The sequence below is a fragment of the Salvelinus namaycush genome, chromosome 18 (genome assembly GCF_016432855.1).
Source record: "Salvelinus namaycush isolate Seneca chromosome 18, SaNama_1.0, whole genome shotgun sequence".
Taxonomy (NCBI): Eukaryota; Metazoa; Chordata; class Actinopteri; order Salmoniformes; family Salmonidae; genus Salvelinus; species Salvelinus namaycush.
The window spans coordinates 38,378,268-38,404,702 of NC_052324.1; the positions used below are offsets into that span (position 1 = coordinate 38,378,268).

Below are 26,435 nucleotides of genomic sequence, written 5' to 3' on the forward strand. Positions count from 1 at the left end.
ATTATTCACGATTCATTCAGGACTATCCGTTATCATGGTAGCATCCACATTAATGTAGCAGTGTTATTAACATATGCTATTCTTATTTACAATAAAAAGTGACTCCAAAATGACAATACATTAGTTACCATTCATTTCTATTTGGGAACAAAATAATCTGAAACACAACCAATTTTTTTTATAATAATAATTTAAAAAACAGCAAATGAATCCAAGATGTAGTCATTGAGTGCTATGAATATGGGACCAAATACAAAACTTGACTATTTTAATACACATCAGTGAATTGGCCCCAATACTATTGGTCCCCTAATAATGGTTCATCTGATATGGATGAAAATACACCCTCAAATAAAAGCTGACAGTCTGCACTTTAACCTCAGACATTGTATCAATTCAAATCCAAAGTGCTGGAGAAGAGCCAAAATAAAAAAAATAAGTGTCACTGTCCCAATACTTTGAGCTAACTGTAATTCCTCACTGTAATTCCAATCTTAATACATTTCCTCGTTCTTAGAGTTAATGTACTTAGACTTAGAGCAAAGAACAGAATGTACAGGTGTGTCATGGAACACTGATCATTGTTGAGGGGAAACAGACATTACACAATCCTTCCTTAATTAAGGCCTCATCTTCCTCCCTCTGCTTGGAAGAATTGAAGGAGAGTGAGTAGTAAACATAATAGCCTAGACTAGTCCTTGAGAAGAGAGCCTAGACTAGTCCTTGAGAAGAGAGACAAGAGTAAAAACAGCTGCAATGGAAATGCTCTTTCCCTCTCAATTATCCTTCATATCTGAAACTTTATTCACACCCAGATGATCTAAAACCCTTTACAGAGCAGTCAGTGTGTAGTGATTAAGCCTGTTGCCAGGGTTTAAACCTCCCCTATGTTGGGCCTGCCTGCCTGGGAGAGCACTTCTGTTTCAGGAGAGGACGCTGGAGCCTGGGCCTGCCTGAGAGAGGACGCTGGAGCCTGGGCCTGCCTGAGAGAGGGGGCTGGAGCCTGGGCCTGCCTGGGGGCTGGAGCCTGGGCCTGCCTGGGGGCTGGAGCCTGGGCCTGCCTGGGGGCTGGAGCCTGGGCCTGCCTGGGAGAGGGGGCTGGAGCCTGGGCCTGCCTGGGAGAGGGGGCTGGAGCCTGGGCCTGCCTGGGAGAGGGGGCTGGAGCCTGGGCCTGCCTGGGAGAGGGGGCTGGAGCCTGGGCCTGCCTGGGAGAGGGGGCTGGAGCCTGGGCCTGCCTGGGAGAGGGGGCTGGAGCCTGGGCCTGCCTGGGAGAGGGGGCTGGAGCCTGGGCCTGCCTGGGAGAGGGGGCTGGAGCCTGGGCCTGCCTGGGAGAGGGGGCTGGAGCCTGGGCCTGCCTGGGAGAGGGGGCTGGAGCCTGGGCCTGCCTGGGAGAGGGGGCTGGAGCCTGGGCCTGCGTGGGAGAGGGGGCTGGAGCCTGGGCCTGCGTGGGAGAGGGGGCTGGAGCCTGGGCCTGCGTGGGAGAGGGGGTTGGAGCCTGGGCCTGCGTGGGAGAGGGGGTTGGAGCCTGGGCCTGCGTGGGAGAGGGGGCTGGAGCCTGGGCCTGCGTGGGAGAGGGGGCTGGAGCCTGGGCCTGTCTGGGGGCTGGAGCCTGGGCCTGTCTGGGGGCTGGAGCCTGGGCCTGTCTGGGGGCTGGAGCCTGGGCCTGTCTGGGGGCTGGAGCCTGGGCCTGTCTGGGGGCTGGAGCCTGGGCCTGTCTGGGGGCTGGAGCCTGGGCCTGCCTGTCTGGGGGCTGGAACCTGGGCCTGCCTGCCTGGGAGAGGGGGCTGGAGCCTGGGCCTGCCTGCCTGGGAGAGGGGGCTGGAGCCTGGGCTTTTCTGTGTCCAAAATGGCACCCTATTCCCTTTATATTGCACTACTTTTGATAAGGGTTCATAGGATGCAGAATGTCCCCCTCTCCCTGACAGCCACTTGTCAGGCACAGTTGATGTGTCCTCACCCCACGCATCCATCAACACACCTCACACTTGCAGAGATATAGTTGCACATTACTGTCAGACACGTTGCTGACTCACAGAGGAGGAACTACGCAGTAAATATAGAGTCAGTCAGGGAAGACAAGCAGGATAAATATCAAGTTTTAATTGGACTTTACACGTGCAGAGGAACATGTAAGACATTTATGTAGACAAGGCCTATGGGATACATGCAATGCACACATACATGCATGCATAGGTTACTCACAAACACAAACCACAACCGTTGAACACGCCAACAGATCACGGACACACAGGATGTCAGTGACACTCGGGTAATGTCCCAAATGGCACCCTATTCCATATAGTGCACTACTTTTGTCCAGAGCCCTGATAGAAAAGTAGTGCACTATATAGGGAATAGGGTTCCATTTGGGAGGAAGACAGGATGTCAAGTCTGAATATCCTACAAAAAAGCTAAACTAACTGGGTGAAGGTAACAGAGGGGGGGCAACTTCCGTTGGACCTCGGTCACACACACAGACACTACTATTTCAGGCTATTGTCCCTCTTCATACAATAATAAAACATTTTAAAAAATAGACTGAACTAGCCTAGACACCAGTATTATCAGCTAGATAGGCGACGCAGGCAACCTTAAGGGACTGGTAGCCTCGGACTGCCACGGTGTAACTTTCTGTTCATAGTTACTTCCCACTCAAAGCCTGAGACTTACTGATGAGCTGGCTGGCCTACTTGATAAGGTTACTGTAGGTTATGTGGGAAGCATGGGCTTAAGCAATGAAAGTTGTTTATTTAAAATCAAGCTACTGGCTGCTAATGGGCAAATATTTGTTTATAGTGAGAGATAAATGAATGTACACATTATACAGAGAACTCTGATACAGAATATTCAAGAGCTATGTGAAGACCAAATATATGCTAAATATGGAAGCTAACGACTTCATATGGCTCAGGCAATATCTTGGGAAATTGCAAGATATTGCATGTTCAGAACAAGCAGAAATGTGTTCATTACAAGCATGTCTGTTAGCTTCCTATTCAAGCTGTCTACATAAAAGGATGACATCATGAAGTCAGGTTGGTTGTTGTAGGCTGTTCCACTGGCTGCTATTTCAGCCTTTAATAAGACATTTCAAGCTCGTAATGTTAACCTACACTTACTTTTATGCAGATTACGGAAACAAAATATCTGCATATCAGTGGTATAGCTATCGTTGAAAGCATTGTATGAATGACAATAGACGGCAAATCAAACAAAACATTAAAAAGGTAGCTGTCAATGGTGTTAAACCAGTGTGTAGTACACTAGTCCAACATTTGCTTCGAGCACAAAAAGAATAGACGCACTAACGTTAGACTCGGGGGAGAATGTAATCTCTGTCTGTCAATTACTGTGCAGTTAAAGCAAATGTCGTGTCATTTACATATTTTAACATGTGCATTGAGCTATGCAATCGTTTTCGATGTCTGCCAATCCATCCATCGCAGAATGTCCAAAAAATGATGCCGTAAGTAGCTGGTTGTAAAACGTTCAGTCGCAACATGTATCCACTGAAAAACAGTCTGTGGCACAACCAGACAGTAGCTAGCTACATTGTAGTTCCAGCCGTCTAGTGACAACTCGCCAATTATCAAGTAAAACCTCTTGAAACAAAATGACAATTCCCAAAATTGACAGGTAAACCAAGTTGAAAGGCTTTTGAGCAACTGCATACAGGTTTTAAAAACATGTCTCATTGTTTATCGAGAGGTTCAGTTTATAATTTAACACAAGCGGTGAACCAAACTGGCTTGTCATTTGCTCGCAATACACTTACCCATGAGCTCATGTCGGTGCTTATTAAAATACGTCCTCTGTTCCTCATTTGTCAATAAATACTTTCAACGATTTAAAAACACTGTATGAATGATAAACAATCTCCAATGAAACCGACCGTGAGAATTGTTTTGCGAGCAGGTGTAACCAACCAAGTATTTGGCTTGCACAGTTCAACTACCCTACGCACTTCACTGACTGCCCATCTAGTCACAGACTGTTACGTTAAAACAACAATGCGTTCAAGTCTCAACTTTGGTAGTCATCATGCTATGAGTCATAAAAGAATACAACTACATTAGCCTGGTATCTTGACAACGAATGAATAATTTCACAGTAACATGGGTTACTTCGACTTCATCTTAAAGGAAACGAAGACATGACGGAAGTGTCTCTCGTGTATAAGGCCAGCAAATTAGAAGCGTGAAAGGGTGACAGCAATAGCGAAAATGAACATTTGTACCTTCATCATAAATAAACCAAATTAAAAACTGACCAGTGATGTTCTTGTTCCTTTTGATGAATCCCACGTTTCCAATAACATTTAGTCCAACTCCGAGAGACAACTTGACTTTCTGAAGTTTAGTCAGGACTTCCTGAATGAGGGCTCGAGTCGCTCCTTTCCTCCGCACGAGCACAGCCCCTTGTCGCTGACAGCTAGTTTGACAGGCGGAAATAAATTCGTAGATTATCTGGCAAGCAGCAGTTGTCTTTAGTTCTGGCGTCTATAAATGTTATGGTTTAAACAAAAAAAACGAGATTCACTGTATGTGTCACAGTTGTTTAGATCATGCCCGTTGATTATTGATCATGATCAATACATTGCACTGATCAGATGTCGTGCTGTCAAGACCATTGTCATTTAACTCTATACAATATTGGACGTTTTAGTATGTGCTGTTTACAAGGAGAAACAATCGAGTTCAGAGTCAAAGCAGACGAGGACAGGAGGTGGATGAGAGAAACAAAAATGTATCGGTTATCGGCTATAAAGGATCATCAACAGACAACCTTTGGGGATAGAAAAACTAGGGATATCAATGTTAAAAATGAAAATTAATACTTGGGTAGACTGTATTAGGTTTCAGTCATGTCCACATTAATAAAATAACATGGGGTTAATTGCATTTTTTTAAATGAGAAAACCCACTTTTATTTTTTGGGGCTTTATGTATATTGTTCAATGTTTCATTGGGACAATATTGACCACTGAAAGCGATGAAAGTCAGTCACAGAAATGTAAATTCTGATCAAATGTTTCACTTGGCAGTGTTCATAAAAACTAAGGCGACACAATTGAAAAAAATGAAATAAATAAACAATAAGGTGATACTGACATCTGGTGTTAGAATTTAGAATGACACCTTTAATACTAGACAGTCCATGTAATTTATGTCTAATAAAAACATGATGAGTTGCAGGAAATCCATGCAAAATGCTTAAAAAGTGAAGTATTAGGTCCTCGAGTTAGGTCCCGGGTTGGACCCCTATTTTCCCCTCTGCCTCCCTCTCAGTGTCTTTTGGCCAGGGCAGCAGTAATGAGTCTTGGCAGGGTGTTCATGGGAATATCTGTGCACCAGGCAGATACTGTACTTCCCCATAGTGCATGTGTATAATGGTCTGGGCCTTGTTCGGAACAAGACTCGCATAACCTTGCCTGAGACCTTCAGACTTTCTTTGGCTCCCAAGCCAATACCTAGGCTTTGGTTCAGCTGGAAAACAGTCTTGTGAGATCCGAGTTCGATCCCCGATCAGACAAACTGGTGCTGTGATCGAGATGGGTCTCTGCGAGGTCAAAGGGGGGCGAGGCGTAATGGAGGAGGTTTGGAACCACGGTCCACACTTGCGTGATGTGTACCTTGCCAGTGAGACCTGAAAATGTGCATTGGCTACGGAGCTAATTCCTAGGCTTGAGCTAGCTCAGCGGGCTAACACAGTCTTAAGACATGTAGAAGACCTAGGTTTAACCTTGGTCACAGACAGTGTGTTCAAGCTCAATCATATATGACTGGTATCACGCAAGGTTATTATAGTTTTGTGTTTTTATGTTAGTTTGTATTTATATTCGTTTTAAGATTTGTATTTGAAAATCAGTTTAATTTCAGTTAGTTCTCAGATCTGATTTACTAGTTTTTATTTAGTTCAAGTTTTATTAAAAAATATTTAGTTTTAGTGTTAGGGACAGAAAGTATCCTGTGTGGGAGGCCAGGAGCCATTTGTGTTGTATAGTTTTTTAGCTTGTTACTTCTTGCCACTGTGGGGCAGTAATGCGTAAGGTGATGGTTCAGGTCATAGGTTAAGTTAGTTATAAAGGGGGGCTGAACACACTGATTCCCCATGTGTTTTTTTGCTGCTCATTAAAAAAAAACGGATTTGGGTCTTGGGGGTGTGGTTCGATGTGGGTGTGTTATGTTCGCTATATCATACCCTGGCAGTTAATGTTGTTTGTCCATCTTGAGTCACCGTAGCAACAACATAGCCTCTAACACTTCCTCAAAATAGTCTGAACTATCTTAAATAAAGCTAGCTAGTTAGTAGTAGATAGCAGTAGTAGGTAGCAGGCACATTGAGCAGGCAGGGTACGTTAGCTTAATCAGTTTAGGCATAGCTTCTTACTTTCTTGTGTTCTTATTTTGTTTTTTAAATTTCTTTATGTGTTTCTGTTCTACCTAATTTTATTTTTAGTGCTACATTGATATTGATTACTGCATTGTTGGGTTTGGAGATTGCAAAAAAAAGCATTTCACTGTACTTGTGCACGTGACAATAAAACTTAAACTTATCAAGTCACTGTGAGCCGGCGACGTGTGTGCTTTGGCGACGTTGAGTTTTTACAACTTTCTTACTATCTATTACCAGAGTGTGTGTCTGTCTGGCACTGTTTCCTAGGGAATCATGTTACAGAACAGGTCACAGCGGAACACAAGATGCTCGTGAATGGGTTCATAATGTTGGATTATTGTGGCAGTTGGGATGCAAGTGCGCATCGACTCAATTCTCATTTCGCCCAAAACGGACTCAAGTGATCATTATCAAACACATCATCAAGTGGCCACTCCATTAAGGGCTTAGGGGTCAAGTGTTCTTTCAACATAATTTCAACAATGTGTTGTCTTATGTAATCAAGTCCAAGGCGCTGAGTAAGGTCTGTCTCACTGTCTGGAGGTTCTGCTGCTAACCAACATGAAAAAAATACTACAGTTTGCTATAGAATACCACCACAGGAGGCTGGTGGCACCTTAATTGGGGAGAACGGGCTCGTGGTCATGACTGGAGCGGGAATCAGTGGAATGGTATTCTACATTAAACACATGGTTTCCAGGTGTTAGATGCCATTCCATTTGCTCCGTTCCGACCATTATTATGAGTTGTTCTCCCCTCAGCAGCCTCCACTGAATACCACAGAACTGTAGTATACTTTAGAATATACTGCACACTTTTAGTATCCCTCGATCACAAACAGTACTTACTATAGAATGTTCAAGTATACTGTAGAATACTATAGTAAATACTACAGCATTATCCACAAAAAAAACACTAGTAGATACTAATACAGTAATGTCCGCAACAACATTATCCGTTCAGACCCCAGTTCTACCTACCTAACTATAGGTTATGTAAAATGTTCTATTATTTCTACTTCAGGAAACCTACAGGAGAAATACTATAACAAAAACATTATAGTAAACACTACAGTAATGTCCGCAAAAACACTACAGTGAATACTATAGTATTTACACCATATACTGAAATATTCTTTATGTGGGACATATGACATTTTAGTCATTCAGCAGACCCTCTTATCCAGAGTGACTTAAAGTTAGTGCATTCGTATTAAGATAGCTAGGTGGGACAACCACATATTACAGGCATAGTAAGTACACTTTTCCTCAATAAAGTAGCTATCAGCAGTCAGAGCTAGAAAGGGGGAATCGATTGCAAGTGTTGGTTCAGGAAGAAAAAAAATGTGGGGCTGTGGGTCGAGGTGAGGTGGGGAAATATTTTATTCAAGATACTCTTTGAAGAGGTTTCAGGTGCTTCAGAAGATGGGCAGGGACTCTGCTGTTTTAGCTTCAGGGGAAAGCTGCTTCCACCATTGGGGTTCGAGGACAGAGAAGAGTTTGGACTGGGCTGAGCGGGAGATGGGCCAAGAGACCAGAGGTGACAGAATGGACTGCTCGGGTTGGGCTGTAGGGTTTGAGCATAGCCTGAAGGTAGGGAGGGGCAATTGGATAGAGTGCAAAAAGCTTTGCTAGGCAGTACCGCAAGTATCTGTGAACCCCCAGATTCAGAAGCTTAAAAACCCCATTTAATGTTTGCCCAAAACTTTGAGAGACAAAACTAAAACTGAGCATAATTCATAATGGTTTTTATTTAAGTTCGTTTTGGAGTTAAATGTAAGAATTTCAGTACAGTTTTAGTTCTTCAAATGGGTTTGTTAATTATTTTAGATGGAAGTCGGTAAGTGAAGTCTGGGGAGGTACATATGCACCGAAAGCAAGTCGTGCTACTTCTGCTGTTTCAAGGAAACTCGACAATGGCAGACTTGGCTTTCACCTTTGTAATTGCAGATGAAGTGGATGCTAACAAAATTGGTTCTACTAAGCTATATGGAATTGCTTTAACAAAGTCATACCAATGATCATTTTGCTATTCGATTTAGAAATGTAAGACCCTTTCAAGTAACCAAAAAATTTGTCCTTACTGCTATTAGTACATACAAACTCATTGAACAACAGATGAACCCACCCCCAAAAATCTAGTTTGTTCTGAAGTGTCTGTCCTGAGCGATATAAGAAAGATCAGGAATAGTTTTTAAAACATTTGTTTTACATTGTATTTAATCTTTTTTTAAATATTTGTTTTATACATGTATTTAACCTTTTTTTTTTTTTATATATTTGTTTTATACATGTATTTAACCTCTTATTTTTGGCATTCAACAGTCTCCATATATACTGTACTTCCATTCACTTTTTCAACTGGTACCCAGGACCTTCAGACGAGTCTTGTGAGGCCTGTGGGCGTCCTAGAGCAAAATAACATGTACGTGTTCGTGAGAGTCTCTCCTTTCCATAGAGGGGTCAGATTAGTGTGTAGCCCAAACTGTTTGGACGCTACAGACAGAAGTTGGCAGATTGGCTGTCCCAAGACACTTGTGGAGAACACCATCCTGAGAGTGAGAGTCTCATCTTTCCATAGAGGGGTCATGATAGTTTCTAGGCCAAACCATTTGGATGCTACAGACGATTTTGTGAGAAGACCGATTTTCAGGATGCCTCACGGTCTGACAAATACCAAAGATGTGGAAGTGAGACATCGGCGGATGTGGTGGATTGAGACGCATCCAATGCAAGACACCAGATATCTCTCGTTTAAACGGACAGATTTTTATGTTTTTTTTTTATTACGGGAAAACAACTCTAGGGTGTTTTAAAGGACAGTTTTCGGGACATTGCCAGTGTAGAAATCCCCTAGAATAAACAAATGCGTAGTCTACAATATGTATTCAATTTTATTCACACTTAATAAACAAATCAACACATTTTTTTATTCGTTTTTTGTTGACAACAATATTACAGACAAGACAAATTCCTGGCTATAACATGGGACACAAAATTACAGTAACATCTAGATAAATACATTAGCTATATTGTCGCAAGTTGGATATTTCATTTGTTAATGTGAGAAATGTGGATCGTAAATAGATTGTTTAGGATGTAAGGATTAACATCTATTTAAGCTCTGAAGGTTCATCCACCCAAAACAGTAAACATGCATTGATAATAACCAATGATAGGTGGCGATATAAACCATTTATGATTTCCAGTCGACAGCAGTTGAAAGCTCATGACCTTAGATCACATGCTGTAAAGGTCATGCAGTAGACATGTAGTTGAAAGTCAGACAATTTGTATACCCATAATGCAACACACTTTGTCTTGACAAAAGTGATTTGCTTGAACGTGCCCCATGTATATGGTCCAGACGGAGGAGAAATCCGCACACAATACATCCCTGACCACCTCCTGAAGTGGTCATCCAGATCTGAACACAATACGACTTTTGTGCGTCTAGATCTGTCTTTTCAATGTGATCTTCGTATTCTGATACCAGAAGTCCCATGTAAGTGTCAAGTGTAGACACAGTGCTCTTCCTGCTGCACAGGAAGAGTGGATGTTCCTGTATCCCTAGTACCACCACTACCACCTGTGGACATAGCCTGGAAGTAGAGGTGCTGGAGATGCTCCCTCTTGTAGTGAAATGGTAAAACTGAAAAAATTTGTGTTGTAGAAAATGACAAAAATTCCCTGTCTTAGGTCAGTTAGGATCACCACTTTATTTTAAGAATGTGAAATGTCAGAAGTTTTTTATTTTTATTTATTTATTTTTTATCCCCTTTTCTCCCCAATTTTCGTGGTATCCAATCGCTAGTAATTACTATCTTGTCTCATCGCTACAACTCCCGTACGGGCTCGGGAGAGACGAAGGTCGAAAGCCATGCGTCCTCCGAAGCACAACCCAACCAAGCCGCACTGCTTCTTTAACACAGCGCGCCTCCAACCCGGAAGCCAGCCGCACCAATGTGTCGGAGGAAACACCGTGCACCTGGCCCCCTTGGTTAGCACGCACTGCGCCCGGCCCGCCACAGGAGTCGCTGGAGCGCGATGAGACAAGGATATCCCTACCGGCCAAACCCACCCTAACCCGGACGACGCTAGCCCAATTGTGCGTCGCCCCACGGACCTCCCGGTCGCGGCCGGCTGCGACAGAGCCTGGGCGCGAACCCAGAGACTCTGGTGGCGCAGTTAGCACTGCGATGCAGTGCCCTAGACCACTGCGCCACCCGGGAGGCCCGAAATGTCAGAAGTTTACATACACTCAAATAGTATTTGGTAGCATTGCCATTAAATTGTTTAACTTGGGTCAAATGTTTCGGGTAACCTTCCACAAGCTTCCCACAATAAGTTGGGTGAATTTTGGCCCATTCCTCCTGACAGAGCTGGTGTAACTGAGTCAGGTTTGTAGGCCTCCTTGCTCGCACACGCTTTTTCAGTTCTGCCCACAAATGTTCTACAGGATCGAGGTCAGGGCTTTGGGATGGCCACTCCAGTACCTAGACTTCGTTGTCCTTAAGCCATTTTGCCACAACTTTGGAAGTATGCATGGGGTCATTGTCCATTTGGAAGACCCATTTGCGACCAAGCTTTAACTTCCTGACTGATGTCTTGAGATGTTGCTTCAATATATCCACATCATTTTCCATCCTCATGTAACGAACGTTGTCTCGGGAGAAGGAGAAGAGTACCAAGGTGCAGCGTGGTAAGTATTCATAATACGTTATTTTAATAAATAAGAACACTCTAACAAAACAACAACACGACAAATGAACAGTTCTGTAAGGTGACGAAAAACACTAAACAGAAAATAATCACCCACAACTCAAAGTGGGAAAACAGGCTACCTAAATATGGTTCTCAAGCAGAGACAACGATAGACAGCTGCCTCTGATTGAGAAGCACACACGGCCAAACACAAATAAATATACAACATAGAACACCAGACATAGAATGCCCACCCAAACTCACGCCCTGACCAACCAAAATAGAGACATAAAAAGGATCTCTACGGTCAGGGCGTGACAGTACCCCCCCCCCCCCCCCCCCCAAAGGTGCAGACTCCGGCCGTAAAACCTGAACCTATAGGGGAGGGTCTGGGTGGGCATTTCACCGCGGTGGCGGCTCTGGTGCGGGACTTGGCCCACTTAGGTGGCGCCTCTGGAGCGGGGACCCTTACCGCCGACCCCGGACTCTGGCAGCTCCGGACAGGAGGGAGACTCTGGCAGCTCCGGACAGGAGGGAGACTCTGGCTGCTCCGGACTGAAGCCTGTCGCTGGAGGCTCCGGACTAGAGGGCGTCGCTGGAGGCTCCGGACTAGAGGGCGACGCTGGAGGCTCCGGACTGACGTCCTTCGTAGGAGGCCTCGTGCCATACCTCCTCACTGGAGGTTTCGTGCCATGGATCATCACTGGAGGCTTCTTGCCATGGATCATCACTGGAGGCTTCGTGCCATGGATCATCACTGGAGGCTTCTTGTCATGGATCATCACTGGAGGCTTCGTGCCATGGATCATCACTGGAGGCTTCGTGCCATGGATCATCACTGGAGGCTTCTTGCCATGGATCATCACTGGAGGCTTCTTGCCATGGATCATCACAGGAGGCTTCGTGCCATGGATCATCACTGGAATGGAGAGACACACAGGAGGCCTGGCTCTGGGAGAAGGCACAGGACTCACCAGGCTGGGGAGACATGCAGGAGGGTTAGGGCTTAGCACAGACACAGAACTCACCAGGCTGGGGAGACATGCAGGAGGCCTTGTCCTTGGCTGAGGCACCGGATGCACTGGACCATGGAGGCGTACTGGCGGTCTCGAGCGCAGAGCTAGCACAACTCCTCCTGGCTGGATCCCCCCTGTAGCCCGGCAAGTGCGGGGAGTTGGAACAGGCCGCACTGGGCTGTGCTGGCAAACCGGGGACACCGTGCGTAGGACTGGTGCAGTATACCCCGGGCCGAGGAGACGCACTGGAGACCAGATGCGCTGAGCCGGCATCACCCCTCCTGGCTCGATGCCCACTCTAGCCCGGCCGATTCGAGGAGCTGCGATGTAGCGCACCGGGCTATGCGTGCGCACAACTATGTCTCCGCATAACACGGTGCCTGCCCAGTCACTCTCTCGCCACGGTAAGCACGGGGAGTTGGCTCAGGTCTCCTACCTGAGTCCGCCAATCACCCCGTGTGTCCCCCCCAAAAAAATTCTGGGGCTGCCTCATGTGCCCGTTACCTCGAGCCAATTCCTCGTAGTGTCACCGCTCCGCTCTAGCTGCCTCCAGCTCCTCTTTCGGAGGGCGATACTCTCCCGGCTGTGCCCAGGGTCCCTTGCCGTCCAAAATTTCCTCCCATGTCCAGGCGTCCATTTTCCCACGCTGCTTGGTCCTTTGGTGGGTGATTCTGTAACGAACGTCGTCGGGAGAAGGAGAAGAGGACCAAGAAGACTCAAGGCTGTAATTGCTGCCAAATGTGCTTTTCTTTTATTATAACCTTTATTTAACTAGGCAAGTCAGTTAAGAACAAATTCTTATTTACAATGACAGCCTACCCCAGCCAAACCCAGACAATTGGGCCAATTGTGCGCCGCCCTGTGGGACTCCCAATCACGGCCAGATGTGATACAGCCTGGATTCAAACCAGGGACTGTAGTGACACCTCTTGCACTGAGATGCAGTGTCTTAGACCGCTGCGCCAGCACTCTGGAGTGCTTCAACAAAGTACTGAGTAAAGGGTCTGAATACTCATGTAAAAATGATATTTCAGTTTTAGATTAAAACAAATTATTTTAAATCCAAAATGACAACCTGTTTTTGCTTTGTCATTATGGGGTATTGCGTGTAGATTTTTAAACCATTTTAGAATAAGGCTGTAACGTAAAAAAATTGAAAAAGTCAAGGGTTCTGAATACTTTCTGAAAGCACTGTACCATACTTTGTGCCTTATTGCTTAATCATAGCAGTCATACGAGTTAAATCGACACCCATTGATAGAAAAGTGTGTAAAGGCAAATTATTTTATTTTGCGACATATTGAAAAGCCTTTGCGTTATGACAGCTCGCAATAGTTTGTTTATACCGTCATTACAAATTACTACGATATTCCTTATTAATTGGCTCTAACGTTATGGAAAATGGTTTATAGTATTGTAACGACCCTGTGTTTATAAGCGCGGAAATCGACTCTGCCGCTCGAGCATGCTTTTGCGGCACAGTCGATAGCGCGCCGGACCTCGGGCTAGGAGGTCGAGGGTTCGAGACCTGCTCCCTGCTGTTTCATTACATTGGTGTCAGAAGTGGGATGTGCTTGGCCGGTGAGCGCGTTCCTGTAAGACGTAAAGTCGCAAGCTAGCGCGAGGACGCGCTCTTTGAAAGGAGGGAGTAGTGTAACGACCCTGTGTTTATAAGCGCGGAAATCGACTCTGCCGCTCGAGCATGCTTTTGCGGCACAGTCGATAGCGCGCCGGACCTCGGGCTAGGAGGTCGAGGGTTCGAGACCTGCTCCCTGCTGTTTCATTACAGTATAAATATGGCAACTCATCTCTTGCTGTGGGAAAAAATATGGGCTTGTTTTCCGCGCTTTGGGCAGGTTTTTAGTGCCTTTTTTTGTTGTTGCTAGACCTAGATTATCTGTTCAATATAATGGATATTCTGTGTTTGGGGTCCCTATGGTTTTGTCAAGGTAAATGTCGTGTATGTGTGATGACCGCAAAAAACGAACAACCCTACTCGGCAACTATTTCGAATACCCAGGTTTAGGGATATTCATATTTTAGCGTCTAAACAGTTATGTGAACGTGAGGGACGTAAATACTTTCAAGACACGCACTTTACCCCGATAGCCATTGTGTTATGATTGACCCAGCACAGGGTCAATTCATAACAAAATCGCAAAGATCGGGGCTAGCAAATCAACATGTGGCAAATGTTGGCACTCGATGTAAACCCTTTGCTGTTGGGAATTAGCTGACTGGTCAAATAAGAAACGACGGTTTAATAATATGGAGTGAATGGATGGATGTCCGGCATGTGCAATTCTGTATAGCATTTAATTGCAAATGTATTTGATACAAATCGCTGAAAATCTTTTGCTCTGCACAAGGGCTGACCTCGAAATGCCTAATTAGACTACTCAAATATAGCGAAGATACTGGTAACTAACCCTGTTTCATGGAAAAAGGCTATTTAATTTATACTGTTACATTGGTATATGCATGACACAAAGATGTGATAAAATTACTCTTAAAAATAATCTCTACAGTTTTGTTTTCAATATTTTGGTCAGGCGCAATAACGGCCATCTTACTTATCATGGGGTCTTAACAGATGTAGGCGCTGTTTTGTTCTGAACTGCAAATTCCAAATCGATTGTTTATCTAACGTTTGTTTACATTTTTACTTGCCATCAAATGGCTTCTACTTTACTATCACCGATGGTAGATTATTACAATGATGAAGAAGAACTTGATAGTGTGGACGACGACGATGATCGAAGCTTCAGGGGAAGAGACTCGGAAGAAGGTAGGTTCGCCAATGTAGCACATTTGTTAGCTAGCTCTAACTCTTGTGATATTTGCTAATAAACGTTAACGTTAGTTTTCTCAAATAGTCTCCTAAAACTAGTGTGACCTTTGCACATTTTTATTTTATTTTTTAGAATGAACCCATCCCCATTGAACTGTAAAGTTTGCGCTAGCTTGGGTAACTAACGCTAGCTAGCCATCGTTGAATTAACAACACAGGCTTCTATAATCCGTGGGGATCGTACACCACGACGCGGACGCTAGCTAGTTGTTCGCTAACGGGTTATTTAGCTGGAGTGTAATCATGAGTCCAAACAGTTAAAACGAGAGTTTCTATTGGGCAAATTCAGGTAGGTCCCGCCCCTTTTTGTTTTGGTGTAATGAATACGCCCCTGGCAAGCAAGCTACCTGTTAGTGTAGATGGGGGAGGAGTTCATATCTTTTTCAACTTTCATGTTTAGCGGTCAAGCCCGGCTTTACTTTTCTACAGCGAAACGTTGTCAAGTGGTGGACAGACAGCGCTAACGTAATATATAGAAGAGAGAGCAAGTGGTCTTAGTAACCGTGCATTGGACTTGGAGTCTCGATTCTGGAGTTAAGTTCGTAACAGGCAGGCAGTCAATCTCAGTAAAACATTTGTAATCGTTGACAGGTGGCAAGAAAGACTCATCATTTGCTTTACCACCAATATGATTTCAGTGATTGGCCTTTTCTGACACCGTCTTTCCACTGTTGGTGTGAAGTATAAGAAACTATATTTGATTTTGTAATTTCAGCTCTCCTTACATGTCCAGTTAACTTTGAGGCCAGCCATTTCATTGGGTACGTGCGTAGATGCCGATGAAGGTGGTTGGTTGGGATAGCTAAATTAGTTAGGTTTTAAGGCCCACCAAAATCGGTCGGGCGCAGATGCAGGCTAATTCCAAATGTCACGTTGCATTTGTGCTGTTAACTTTGGGTATAGCTACAGATTAAGCAATGACCCTTACTCATGTTAACTATATTTGATGGAGAGTTGTGTTAGTGTTGTCAATGCTAAGTCGGCCATTCACTGGTGTTGTAACTAGCTAGCAAGCGATAACGTTACGCCGCTAGCTAACGTTAGCTACCAACAGCTGACAGGTCACCGGCAAACCTGCTTTGGCTTTGCGCTGGCAAACTCAGTAGCTAGCGAGCTAGTCGGGTATCTAAAATAGGTACCTAACTACGTATTCTCATGCAGGCCACGCAGAGATTGCATCTAGCTAACAAAATTTAAAACCAGTTCAATTGCCAAGTCTTGAATTAGCCGTTGCTAATAGCTAAATTGGCTAGCTTGACAAATCGCTCTCGTATTTGGCTTCATCAATTTGCTACGCGTTAGCAACGGGACAAATGTTAGGCACTCAATGTAAACCCTTTTGTTGAGAATTAGCTGGCTGATCAAATAAGAAACGACTGTTTACTCATCTGGAGTCACTGCCCGGTCTGTGCAATTATGTCTAACATTTAATTGCTAACTTTTTGATAGAAATGAGCAAGCCTGTTAGCTGAACGCTTAGTTGGCTATCTTGCCGTCTTGCGTGTGGCTACTTTAGCCTACGACATAACATTTCGCATTTATCAGACGACCTTGTTTGTTAGTTTATTTTTGTATAAGTCTAAAGGGAAATGGCTGGTAACGCACTCATTGGGGATCCAAATAAAGGTAACTTGACTGAGTAACTACATCTATCCTACTACTGTTTCCAGCTTTCCTAAAATTAGAAATTTCATTGACTTGCTATTGAACAAATTGTTCTGAATGTTTTCTTGGCATAGGCCCTATGTCATATGATATTGGTGAACTGTTAGCCTACTTACTGACGTCCGCCATTTTTCCCCCCTTTTTTTCTCCCTCTTTCAGACACAGAAGATGCCAGTGAAACTGACCTGGCGAAACATGATGAGGATGACTATGTGGAAATCAAAGAACAGTGAGTGTTGTCCACCAATTGCACGGTTACACTGGATAGAATATATGTTGACATGGATCAAAAGGGATGTTAAAAATGTAGCCTGATCTTGAAGGACTACATTTACAGATTTAGTAGTTGGTTGTGATAATCATGTTTTATTTGGTTTCAGGATGTACCAAGACAAGCTGGCATCATTGAAAAGGCAGTTGACGCAACTCCAAGAGGGTAGTGTCACTGTTTCTAATTATCCTCACTGCGTTTATGAATTAGGCCTATCCTATAATCCGTTCATTATACTCCTTGCATTCACAATCAATGTGATTATCAATGTCATGAATTCCTCCGCGTGCATAAGTAGAGCTGAGCCGACCTTTATCATTTTGCACAACTTATGATGGAGCCTCAGAGGTGGTGCTCTTTGCATTGAGAGATTGGTTGGATAAGAAGTTAGGCATACAGTTGAAGTTGGAAGTTTACGTACACTTAGGTTGGAGTCATTAAAACTTGTTTTTCAACCACTCCACAAATGTCTTGTTAATAAACTATAGTTTTGGCAAGTCGTTTAGGACATATAATTTGTGCATGACAAGTTATTTTCCAACAATTGTTTAGACAAATGTTTTCACTTATAATTCACTGTATCACAATTCCAGTGGGTCAGAAGTTTACATACACTAAGTTGACTGTACCTTTAAACAGCTTGGAAAATTCCAGAAAATGTCATGGCTTTTGAAGCTTCTGATAGGCTAATTGACATAATTTGAGTCAATTGGAGGTGTACCTGTGGATGTATTTCAAGGCATACCTTCAAACTCAGTGCCTCTTTGCTTGACATTATGGGGAAATCAGCCAAGACCTCAGAAATAAAATTGTAGACCTCCACAAGTCTGGTTCATCCTTGGGAGAAATTTCCAAACAGTTGAAGGTACCATGTTAATCTGTACAAACAATAGTATGCAAGTAAAAACCATGGAACCACGCAGCCATCATACCGCTCAGGAAGGAGACATCTCTCCTAGAGATAAATGTACTTTGGTGCGAGAAGTGCAAATCGATCCCAGAACAACAGCAAAGGACCTTGTGAAGATGCTGGAGGAAACAGTTACAAAGTATCTATATCCACAGTAAAACGAGTCCTATATCGACACAAGCTGAAAGGCCGCTCAGCAAGGAAGGAGTCACTGCTCCAAAACCGCCATTAAAAAAGCCAGACAACAGTTTGCAACTGCAACTACTTTTTGGAGTAATGTCCTCTGGTCTGATGAAGCAAAAATAGAACTGTTTGGCCATAATCACCATCGTTATGTTTGGAGGAAAAAGGGTGAGGCTTGCAAGCTGACGAACACTATCCGAACTGTGAAGCACGGGGGTGGCAGCAGCATGTTGTGGGGGTGCTTTGCTGTAGGAGGGACTGGTGCACTTCACAAAATAGATGGCATCATGAAGTAGGAAAATTATGTGGATATATTTAAGCAACATCTCATGACATCAGTCAGGAAGTTTAAAGCTTGGTCACAAATGGGTCTTTAAAAAGGACAATGACCCCAAGGCAAAATGGCTTAAGGACAACAAGGTCAAGGTATTGGAGTGGCCATCCCAAAGCCCTGACCTCAATCATAGATAATTTGTGGGCAGAACTGAAAATCATGTGCGAGCAAGGAGGCCTACAAACCTGACTCAGTTACACCAGCTCTGTCAGGAGGAATGAGACAAAATAACCAAACTTATTATGGGATGCTTGTGGAAGGCTACCTAAAACGTTTGACCCAAGTTTAAAGAATTTAATGGCAATGCTACCAAATACTAATTGAGTATGTACACTTCTGACCCACTGGGAATGTGATGAAAGGAATAATTCTCTATTCTGACATTTCACTTTCTTAAAATAAAGTGGTGATCCAAACTGACCTAAAACAGGGAATTCTTACTTGGATTAAATGTCAGGAATTATGAAACTGAGTTTAAATGTATTTGGCCTAGGTCTATGTAAACTTCTGACTTCAAATGTATATGCTGTATATGCAGGAACACTTCAGGAGTACCAGAAGAGAATGAAGAAGCTGGACCAACAATACAAGGAGAGAGTCCGCAATGCTGGTAAGAAAATGGCACTGTTGTTGAATAGTATCACTGTGCTCATCCCTAAATGGCTCCCTATATAGTACACTACTTTGGACCAGGGCCCATAAGGCGTAGGGTGCCATTTGGGATGCACTCAGTCACCGTTAAGTTGTTGCCACTTGGAGAGACCTCATTCTGTGTCATTTGAACTTGAACACCCAAAGTGTGTGCTGCATTTGAGGGAGCCAGCTTGTAAGCATTTTACTGCACCATTTATTCCTGCTGTGTACGTGATGAATAAAAACATATTTTTTTTGTGGTGGTAGGTTTTGTGTTTAAAGTCAATCTGACAGCCAGGGATTAACTGACGATGCAGTCAACATGAGCGTTAACTTTGTCATTTGTCTGTTTCTTTCTCAAAGATCTCTTTCTCCAACTTGAGGTAAGAGAAGTTTTGATATTATTACCTAACATGGAAATTCAACTGAATCCTTCACCTGTGAATTATTGCATTTTTTAAATGTATTTTATGGCCTTTCGACACTCTCTCTGGTTCCTTCTCTCTCTGGTTCCTTCTCTCGCTCTCTCAGACAGAACAGGTGGAGAGGAACTACATCAAAGAGAAGAAGGCGGCTGTGAAAGAGTTTGACGATAAGAAGGTGGAACTGAAGGAAAACTTAATTGCTGAGCTAGAGGAGAAGAAGAAGATGATAGAGAATGAGAAATTAACAATGGAGCTGACAGGCGGTAGGAGATTCACTGAGACTGTCTCCCTCCCTCTCATCTCACTCTGAGGCAGGGGATAAAAAAGACTGATGGGTGTTGGTGGGTTTTTGCTGAGGAAGAAGGCTAACTTATTTTATCCTCGGTCAATACAGTGGAAGTGTTTTGGAGATGGAGTTTCTAAGCCCATCTTATATCTCACAACCTTTGTACTAACAAGGGTTAAAAGTCTTAGATACATTGTTCTCGCTCTCTAACTTGCAGATTTTCATGCTAATCATTCAATTGAATATCTCCGTTTCAGTGCAGTAATGTTAGTATAACCTGTAAGGTCATATACATACACATATTGGCCAGTTTATTAGGTACACCACCCAGCTTACACATAGTTTGCGCCTATATAAAGCAGGCATTCAGTTACTGTTTGATTGAACGTTAGAATTGGCAAAACGAGTGACCTAAGACTTTGACGGGGGTTTGTTCGTTGTTGCTAGTCGCGCTGGTTCCAGTATCTCAGAAACAGATGGCCTCCTGGGCTTTTCACACACGGCAGTGTCTCGGGTTTTACTGAGAATGGTGTGACAAACAAAAAAATATCCAGTTAGCGGCAGTCCTGTGGACAAAATCCGCTCGTTGATGACAGGTCGAAGGACAACGGCAAGAATCGTGCAATGTAACAGGCATGCCACAAATGGGCAAATAACGGCGCAGAATGGCTTCTCGGTAAGCACAACTCATCGGTCCTTGTCACAGATGTGCTATTGCAGCAGACGACCACACCGGTTCCACTCCTATCAGCTGGGCATGCAATCACCAACACTGGACAATTGAGGAGTGGAAAAACATTGCCTGGTCCGACGAATCCTGGTTCCTGTTGGCATACTGATGGCAGAGTCAGGATTTGGCGTAAGCAGCATGAGTCCATGGCCCCATCCTGCCTGGTGCCAATAGAGGCTGGTAGTGTAATGGTGTGGAGAATGTTTTCCTGGCACACGTTAGGTCTCTTGATACCAACTGAGCAACATTTCCATGCCCAGGTTGTTCTGGAGGCAAAGAGGGGTCTGACCCGGTACTAGAAAACTGCACTGTTGAATCGGATCACTGACTGTGTGTACACACACTGAGTATACCAAACATTGGGATAATCTCCATAATATGGAGTTGGCCCATGTTGACTCCAATGCTTCCCACAGTTGTGTCAAGTTGGCTGAATGTCCTTTGGGTGGTGGACCATTCTTGTTAAAACAGTGTTGCAGTTCTTGACATACTCAAACCGGTGCGCCTGGCACCTACTACCATACCCTGTTCAAAGACACTTAAATCTTTTGTCCTGCCCATTCACCCTCTGAACGGCACACATACAATCCATGTCTCAAAGGCTTAAACATCCTTCTTTAACCTGTCTCCTCCCCTTCATCTACACTGATTGAAGTGGATTTAACAGTTGACTTCAATAAGGGATCATAAGATTCAACTGGTTAGTCTCTCGGAAAGAGCAGGTGTTCTTTTTTACCTTTTTATTTAACTAGGGAAGTCCGTTAAGATCAAATTCTTATTTACAATGACGGCCAAACCCAGACGATGCTCGGCCAATTTTGCACCGTCTTATGGGACTCCCAATCACGGCCTGTTGTGATACAGCCTGGATTCAAACCAGGTTGTCTGTAGTGACACCTCTAGCACTGAGATGCAGTGCCTTAGACCACTGCGCCACTCGGGAGCCCCAAGTTTTGTATACTCGGTGTACATATACCAATATAGTTTTCTCTGTGTTATACCCACATGAGTGTCACCCATATAATTACTAGAATGTGCATTCCCATTGAAGTCGATTTGCTATGACAGGTGGACTAGTAATACTATTGCTACGGTGTCTGGTGCATGGCAGCGAGCTCATTCCATATTACCCCTGTGTAGATTCCATGGAGGTGAAACCCATCATGACCCGGAAGTTAAGGAGGCGGCCCAACGATCCCGTCCCCATTCCAGACAAGCGGAGAAAACCTGCACCTGATATCCTTTACTAGAAGTCCAATCACTCTGCTGTCTTGTCTACAACAGTGTTGATCCATGTTAGGCACTGTCCAGATTCAAAGAATCTCGTCTTGACCGATTAGTTACATTTCACATTTTTTCACATTTTCACAGGGTTAAAACTTACCAGATACAGTTTTTACCCCTTTACAGAAATATATATATATACACATACACACACAAATTATGATTTGATTGAGACGAGTTGTCCTTAACAATCCACACCTCAGCTGAACTATTTGCTAACCGATGACCAGATCCTGGAAGATCTGCGAATACTGAACAAGCAGCTGAAGTCCCCTAAGCGTCCAGGTATGTGAGCAGTCCATTTTTTACAACTGTTAGGATTGTTTTGTTTCAGTCTAAATGCCATCAAGCCAAAATGAGGATGAATCAAGTTATTATACAGGATTTTTGTTTAGACTACAAAAACATGTTCATTTTATATACATTAAACATCAAGAACTCCCGGGCTGGCTGCGTTTTTAGTAAATTAACTATTTACATTGAAATTACTTTTGTTTTTCTCACGCAATGTTTTCTCCCCCAGTGTCTCCGTCGTCTCCAGACCAAATGCCCACCATTCCAATGGAGGCCCCCTCACAGCGCTATGAGGCCCGCATTGAAGAGGGAAAGCTGTACTACGACAAGAGATGGTACATGCACACTGACTATCTTTTTCATTTGGTTGATTAGACCATTTAAAAATAATAATAAAAACACAGCAAAAAGGGGGTATTTTGTACTTTTATTGTATGCTGTTGTGGTTTATCGCTGTTTTAATAGGATTGGTCTAAATATAAGATCTACTGAACTGGTTCCCTATAATATAATACTGAGTGTTTTAATTCATGATGCTGTTGACTTTTATTAGCCACTAGATGGCGCCACAGCCTTGTAAATCCTCATGCTCTACTTACTGAAGAATTCTTGGCTTTGCTGATATGTCTGTTTTTTTAAGACTTCAAAAACAAGATTCAAGAAATGGTAATCATGTTTGTAGTATGTTTATAGTAACATTCCCTCTGGCCAATAGGTCATATTAATCAATGGGTGGCTGGAATGTTAACCAGGCAGGCTCATACTACCTGTCACCATGGAATTACATTACATCGCTATCATGAGGATGGAACATGGGTTTTGGCATACAGAGCAGTATGCCATTTGGTGATAGTTCCACAGGCTGACAGAAATGACAGTGTTTGCTTGGATGGGATAATCTGTCCTCTCAGGCCCTTTGGGTAAAGAGTAGCTCTCTGCATAGGACATCACGCACCAATGAATAATTCCTTTTGAAGAGTGGAAAATGTGAAATGTGCTCCTCTGTGATATTAAAAATGGCTTTCCATGACTTTCATGTAGCCTTTGATCAATTCTGAAGTGAGAGAGGGGATCTCAGTTGAGTGAAGTGTTCGCTGCTATCGGTCTCGCTCCCACAGTCTCACCAGACCTAGGCTAAGAAAGGCTGAGGGGAGAGGATGGTGAAGACTCCACAGCCATGGTTGAAACCACATGTATTCTTCTCCTTTCTCCCAGTAATTATGTTTCACCTGATGTGCTTGCTTGAAAGCAAGACAGCTGAAGCAAGCGGACATATTTTCAATAAAGAAATAAACCTTTTACTAATTCTGTCTGTTCCAGCTGTCACTCCTTTTCACTTACCTCAGGGACTCTCTCCTCAGCCACAATCAGACTACCTGGCTTTTGGCCATTTTGTTTCTCTCCATTACAGCATTGTCAGATAATCTATTATAACCTTTAAGGGATTGTGTGCTCGAGGATATTATCCTATAGGTTTCGAAGTCCTTATCTGAGTGGACTGATTCCTGGGGCGGCAGATAGCCTAGTGGTTAGAGCGTTGGGCCAGTAACCGAAAGGTTGCTAGATCGAATCCCCGGGTTGACAGATTAAAAATCTGTCATTCTGCCCCTGAACAAGGCAGTTAACCCACTGTTTCCCGGTAGGCTGTCATTGTAAATGAGAATTTGTTCTTAACTGACTTGCCTAGTTAAATAGAAGTAATTCCTCTTCTTACCCCTCACACAATGCCAGATAATTGATCCTGTTATACTAAGTGAGCTACATGTAATATTTTCTAGGTCATGGTTTCAAAAAGACAGTGCTTAGAAATTCCTACAGACTGCAATTTTAAGATAATTATCATAAACCACCAAGCATTAATTTTCCAGGGTGTGAGGAAGTTTTGTGTTGCTAATGTTTTGTGCTATTTGTAGTTAAACATTTTTTTAATCTTGTGGTGTTCCCATCAGGTATCATAAGAGCCAGGCCATCCACCTGGAGTCCAAGGAGAGCACCAAGATCAGCTGTGTCATCAGCTCAGTGGGAACAAATGAGGTGGGTTTCAGTTCTCATTTCCACAGCTCTATGCTTGTACCACTTAAATCCATTATATATTAGAGGGATGCATGACTTGCTAGTATAGAGTTATGGTGGTCGTAGTAGTCTGTCCATAGTGCAGTGTAAGTATTGTATGGTGGTGGTGTAATAAAAAAAATAATAATAATAAACTTAACCAGGCAATTAAATTAAGAACAAATTCTTATTTACAAGATGGCCTGGCAAAAGGCCTCCTGTGGGGACGGGCTAAAAATGAAATGACAAAACGGACAACAGACAGCAGCATACATACAACAGCAAACCGTCTGAAGTAAAACAATATGCTTCCTTACAGAAGGCAACGCAAACAATTGACATGGGGTGACAACCAGGAACAACTACATGTCTCAACAACCTGTTCATCTATTTGTCCTTTGACCTCCTCCAGGGACAATAGGTCCTGGAGTTTTGGCTTGGAGGGAATTCCAACACCAGGTGGCTAAGCAAAAGGGGCATTTTTCCATGCTCTGTTCTAATTTTTGGGACTCTTAGCATAAAACAAGATTGAGATCTTAGCTTGTATGTGTTTTCATTTCGAGCTGGATGAGAGGATGGAAAAAATGGTAGTTTTCCTAAAATGGCCTGATATGTTTAATATAGTATATAAATTGTGGAATGCTCTTTTGATGTGCTCTGTAACTCCTGATATGATGAGCACCATGCCTTTTCTTATATAGAGGCTCTTTTGTAAATGACCATAATGAGTCCTATTGGTTGGGTTTCCCCTCAGATCTGGGTGAGGAAGACCAGCGACAGCACCAAGATGAGGATCTACCTGGGACAGCTACAAAGAGGAGCGTTTATCATCCGACGACGGTCGGCAGCGTAGAAACAACACCATGCCCCTTCCCACTCTCTCTTCATCCATCCATTCCTTCTTGTTCCTTTCATTTTGTACGTGCAGTATGTGGCTCCCCCCACCCCCTCATCATGTGGCTCCCCCCACCCCCTCATGTGGCTCCCCCCACCCCCCCATCATGCGGCTCCCTCCCTCATCATGCCTACTGTGTGCTTGAGGAAGTCTTCTCAATAACTTCCTGGTGTTTCAATCAATCAGGACCACAGGAGGGGAAGAAGGATGCGTTCTGTCAGTGTCTTTTTAGCCATCACCAAGCACACGTGGAAGCCTTTCTCCTTGCAACTTTTGGCTCAAATAGCCCTTTAGGCAGTTGAGTAGACGTGCAAAGACTGGATAGCCTTGGTATAGCAAATGTTGTCATAGCTACACTATGCCTTGTCATAGGCTTAGTGACATGATTTCCATTTTGCTTACGCCATCCAATGCTTCCAAAGGTCTGAAGGTCGGTGTTTTGATTGGTCTTCCTTTATATACCTAACATGGTTCTGTAAACAGTTTCAGTCAGCTGTGCCACTCAGCATAAATCATATGTCATATCTTTTCTTCATCTTGACGTTGTCTGGTATTGTTTCTTTCTGCTTCTGGTCAATTAACAATTTTATATTTTTTTCAGAATATATTGGATAGACTTTTTAAGGTTTTAATTTTGTATCTGTTTTATTGACATTAAAAGAGTTCAGTTAAACCGAAATGTTGAATACATCTGACGTGTCTGAACTGTTTTTGCACATGGAAGGAAGATGAACGTTAACCATTTTGCTTACTTTGTGGACAGCGGGTCCCCCCCACCTCCAATCTCCTTCCACGTGGCTACCCTCTCACCTACCTCTCTACCAAGGTCACACTTGATCATTTGGCCCTGCACATTTGTCTCCCCTTGCCAGGCGCGATATACAATGTTTTTACTGCCTTTTTGTCTGGTGTCTCTGTCAACCCCCTCGGCTGAACTGAACTCCTTCAGAGGTTACAGTTTGCCTCACTTAATGACACGGCCTGTCAAGGAGAGCCAATTACTGTTGCTGCTCGGCACTAAGGCTCTGACGTTTGTGGAAGCCCCAATATGATCAGATGATTGGCTACAGGCTCATTTTAAAGCCAGGAGTAATGTCTCCTTTGTTTTAACCCAGGATTGACCTCTGCTTGTTGATTGCGGTGGGGTAGCGATGCTAATGGCAATGGTTGACATGTTCACAGTAATAATGCCAGTCAGCGCTTCTAGATGGGTCTAGCTCTCTCTGCATCATCAGTCACGTGTCTAACTACTGTAGGCGTGTCTGCATCATCAGTCACGGGTCTAACTATCATGTCTGCTTTCCAGACCAGGCCATTTTAATTGATCCTTTATAATCAATCATCCCCATGATTTGTAGATATTTCAGAGCAAAGATGTTGTTTTTTTGACTGAGCAGGAGTGTGAATATTGCTGTTCCAGTGCTGTGTTACTGACGTCATCCATTCTTCTCTAAATGGATGTTCTCACCTGGATTTACCTGTTTCACATCATCTCACAGTATAAGTG

At 43.7% G+C, this 26,435-nt stretch overlaps 2 protein-coding genes across 5 annotated transcripts; one reads left to right on the forward strand and one right to left on the reverse strand.

Moving 5' to 3' along the window:
* Positions 1 to 874: 874 nt before the first annotated feature.
* LOC120062945 (skin secretory protein xP2-like) lies at positions 875 to 3,787 on the reverse strand. Its single transcript, XM_039012998.1, has 2 exons — positions 3,776 to 3,787; positions 875 to 1,801 (listed from the first exon to the last, which is right to left on the reverse strand). Exons 1-2 carry the CDS (start codon positions 3,785 to 3,787, stop codon positions 875 to 877), a joined length of 939 nt encoding a protein of 312 aa, XP_038868926.1.
* Positions 3,788 to 13,858: 10,071 nt separating this feature from the next.
* LOC120063423 (sin3 histone deacetylase corepressor complex component SDS3-like) lies at positions 13,859 to 25,618 on the forward strand. Of its 4 annotated transcripts, XR_005478496.1 has the most exons (13): positions 13,859 to 14,064; positions 14,823 to 14,903; positions 16,791 to 16,860; positions 17,012 to 17,067; positions 18,868 to 18,939; positions 19,326 to 19,345; positions 19,494 to 19,650; positions 21,544 to 21,639; positions 21,886 to 21,972; positions 22,211 to 22,316; positions 23,931 to 24,015; positions 24,353 to 24,492; positions 24,788 to 24,900. XR_005478496.1 is itself a non-coding variant. In XM_039013791.1 (12 exons), exons 1-12 carry the CDS (start codon positions 14,025 to 14,027, stop codon positions 24,884 to 24,886), a joined length of 969 nt encoding a protein of 322 aa, XP_038869719.1. In that variant the 5' UTR covers positions 13,862 to 14,024; the 3' UTR covers positions 24,887 to 25,618. The 4 variants fall into 4 exon arrangements, 3 of the variants coding, with proteins under 3 accessions (XP_038869719.1, XP_038869721.1, XP_038869720.1); XM_039013791.1 differs by lacking the exon at positions 24,353 to 24,492 and having other exon boundaries at positions 13,862 to 14,064; positions 24,788 to 25,618; XM_039013793.1 differs by lacking the exons at positions 17,012 to 17,067; positions 24,353 to 24,492 and having other exon boundaries at positions 13,863 to 14,064; positions 24,788 to 25,618.
* The last annotated feature ends 817 nt before the right edge of the window (positions 25,619 to 26,435 follow it).

Coding starts and splice junctions, on each gene's coding strand:
- LOC120063423 (XM_039013791.1), top strand. CDS start 14,025: ATGGATATTCTGTGTTTGGGGTCCCTATGGTTTTGTCAAG. Junction 19,651..21,543: donor AACAATGGAGCTGACAGGCG/GTAGGAGATTCA, acceptor ACCCCTGTGTAG/ATTCCATGGAGGTGAAACCC. Junction 21,640..21,885: donor GCGGAGAAAACCTGCACCTG/ATATCCTTTACT, acceptor AACAATCCACAC/CTCAGCTGAACTATTTGCTA.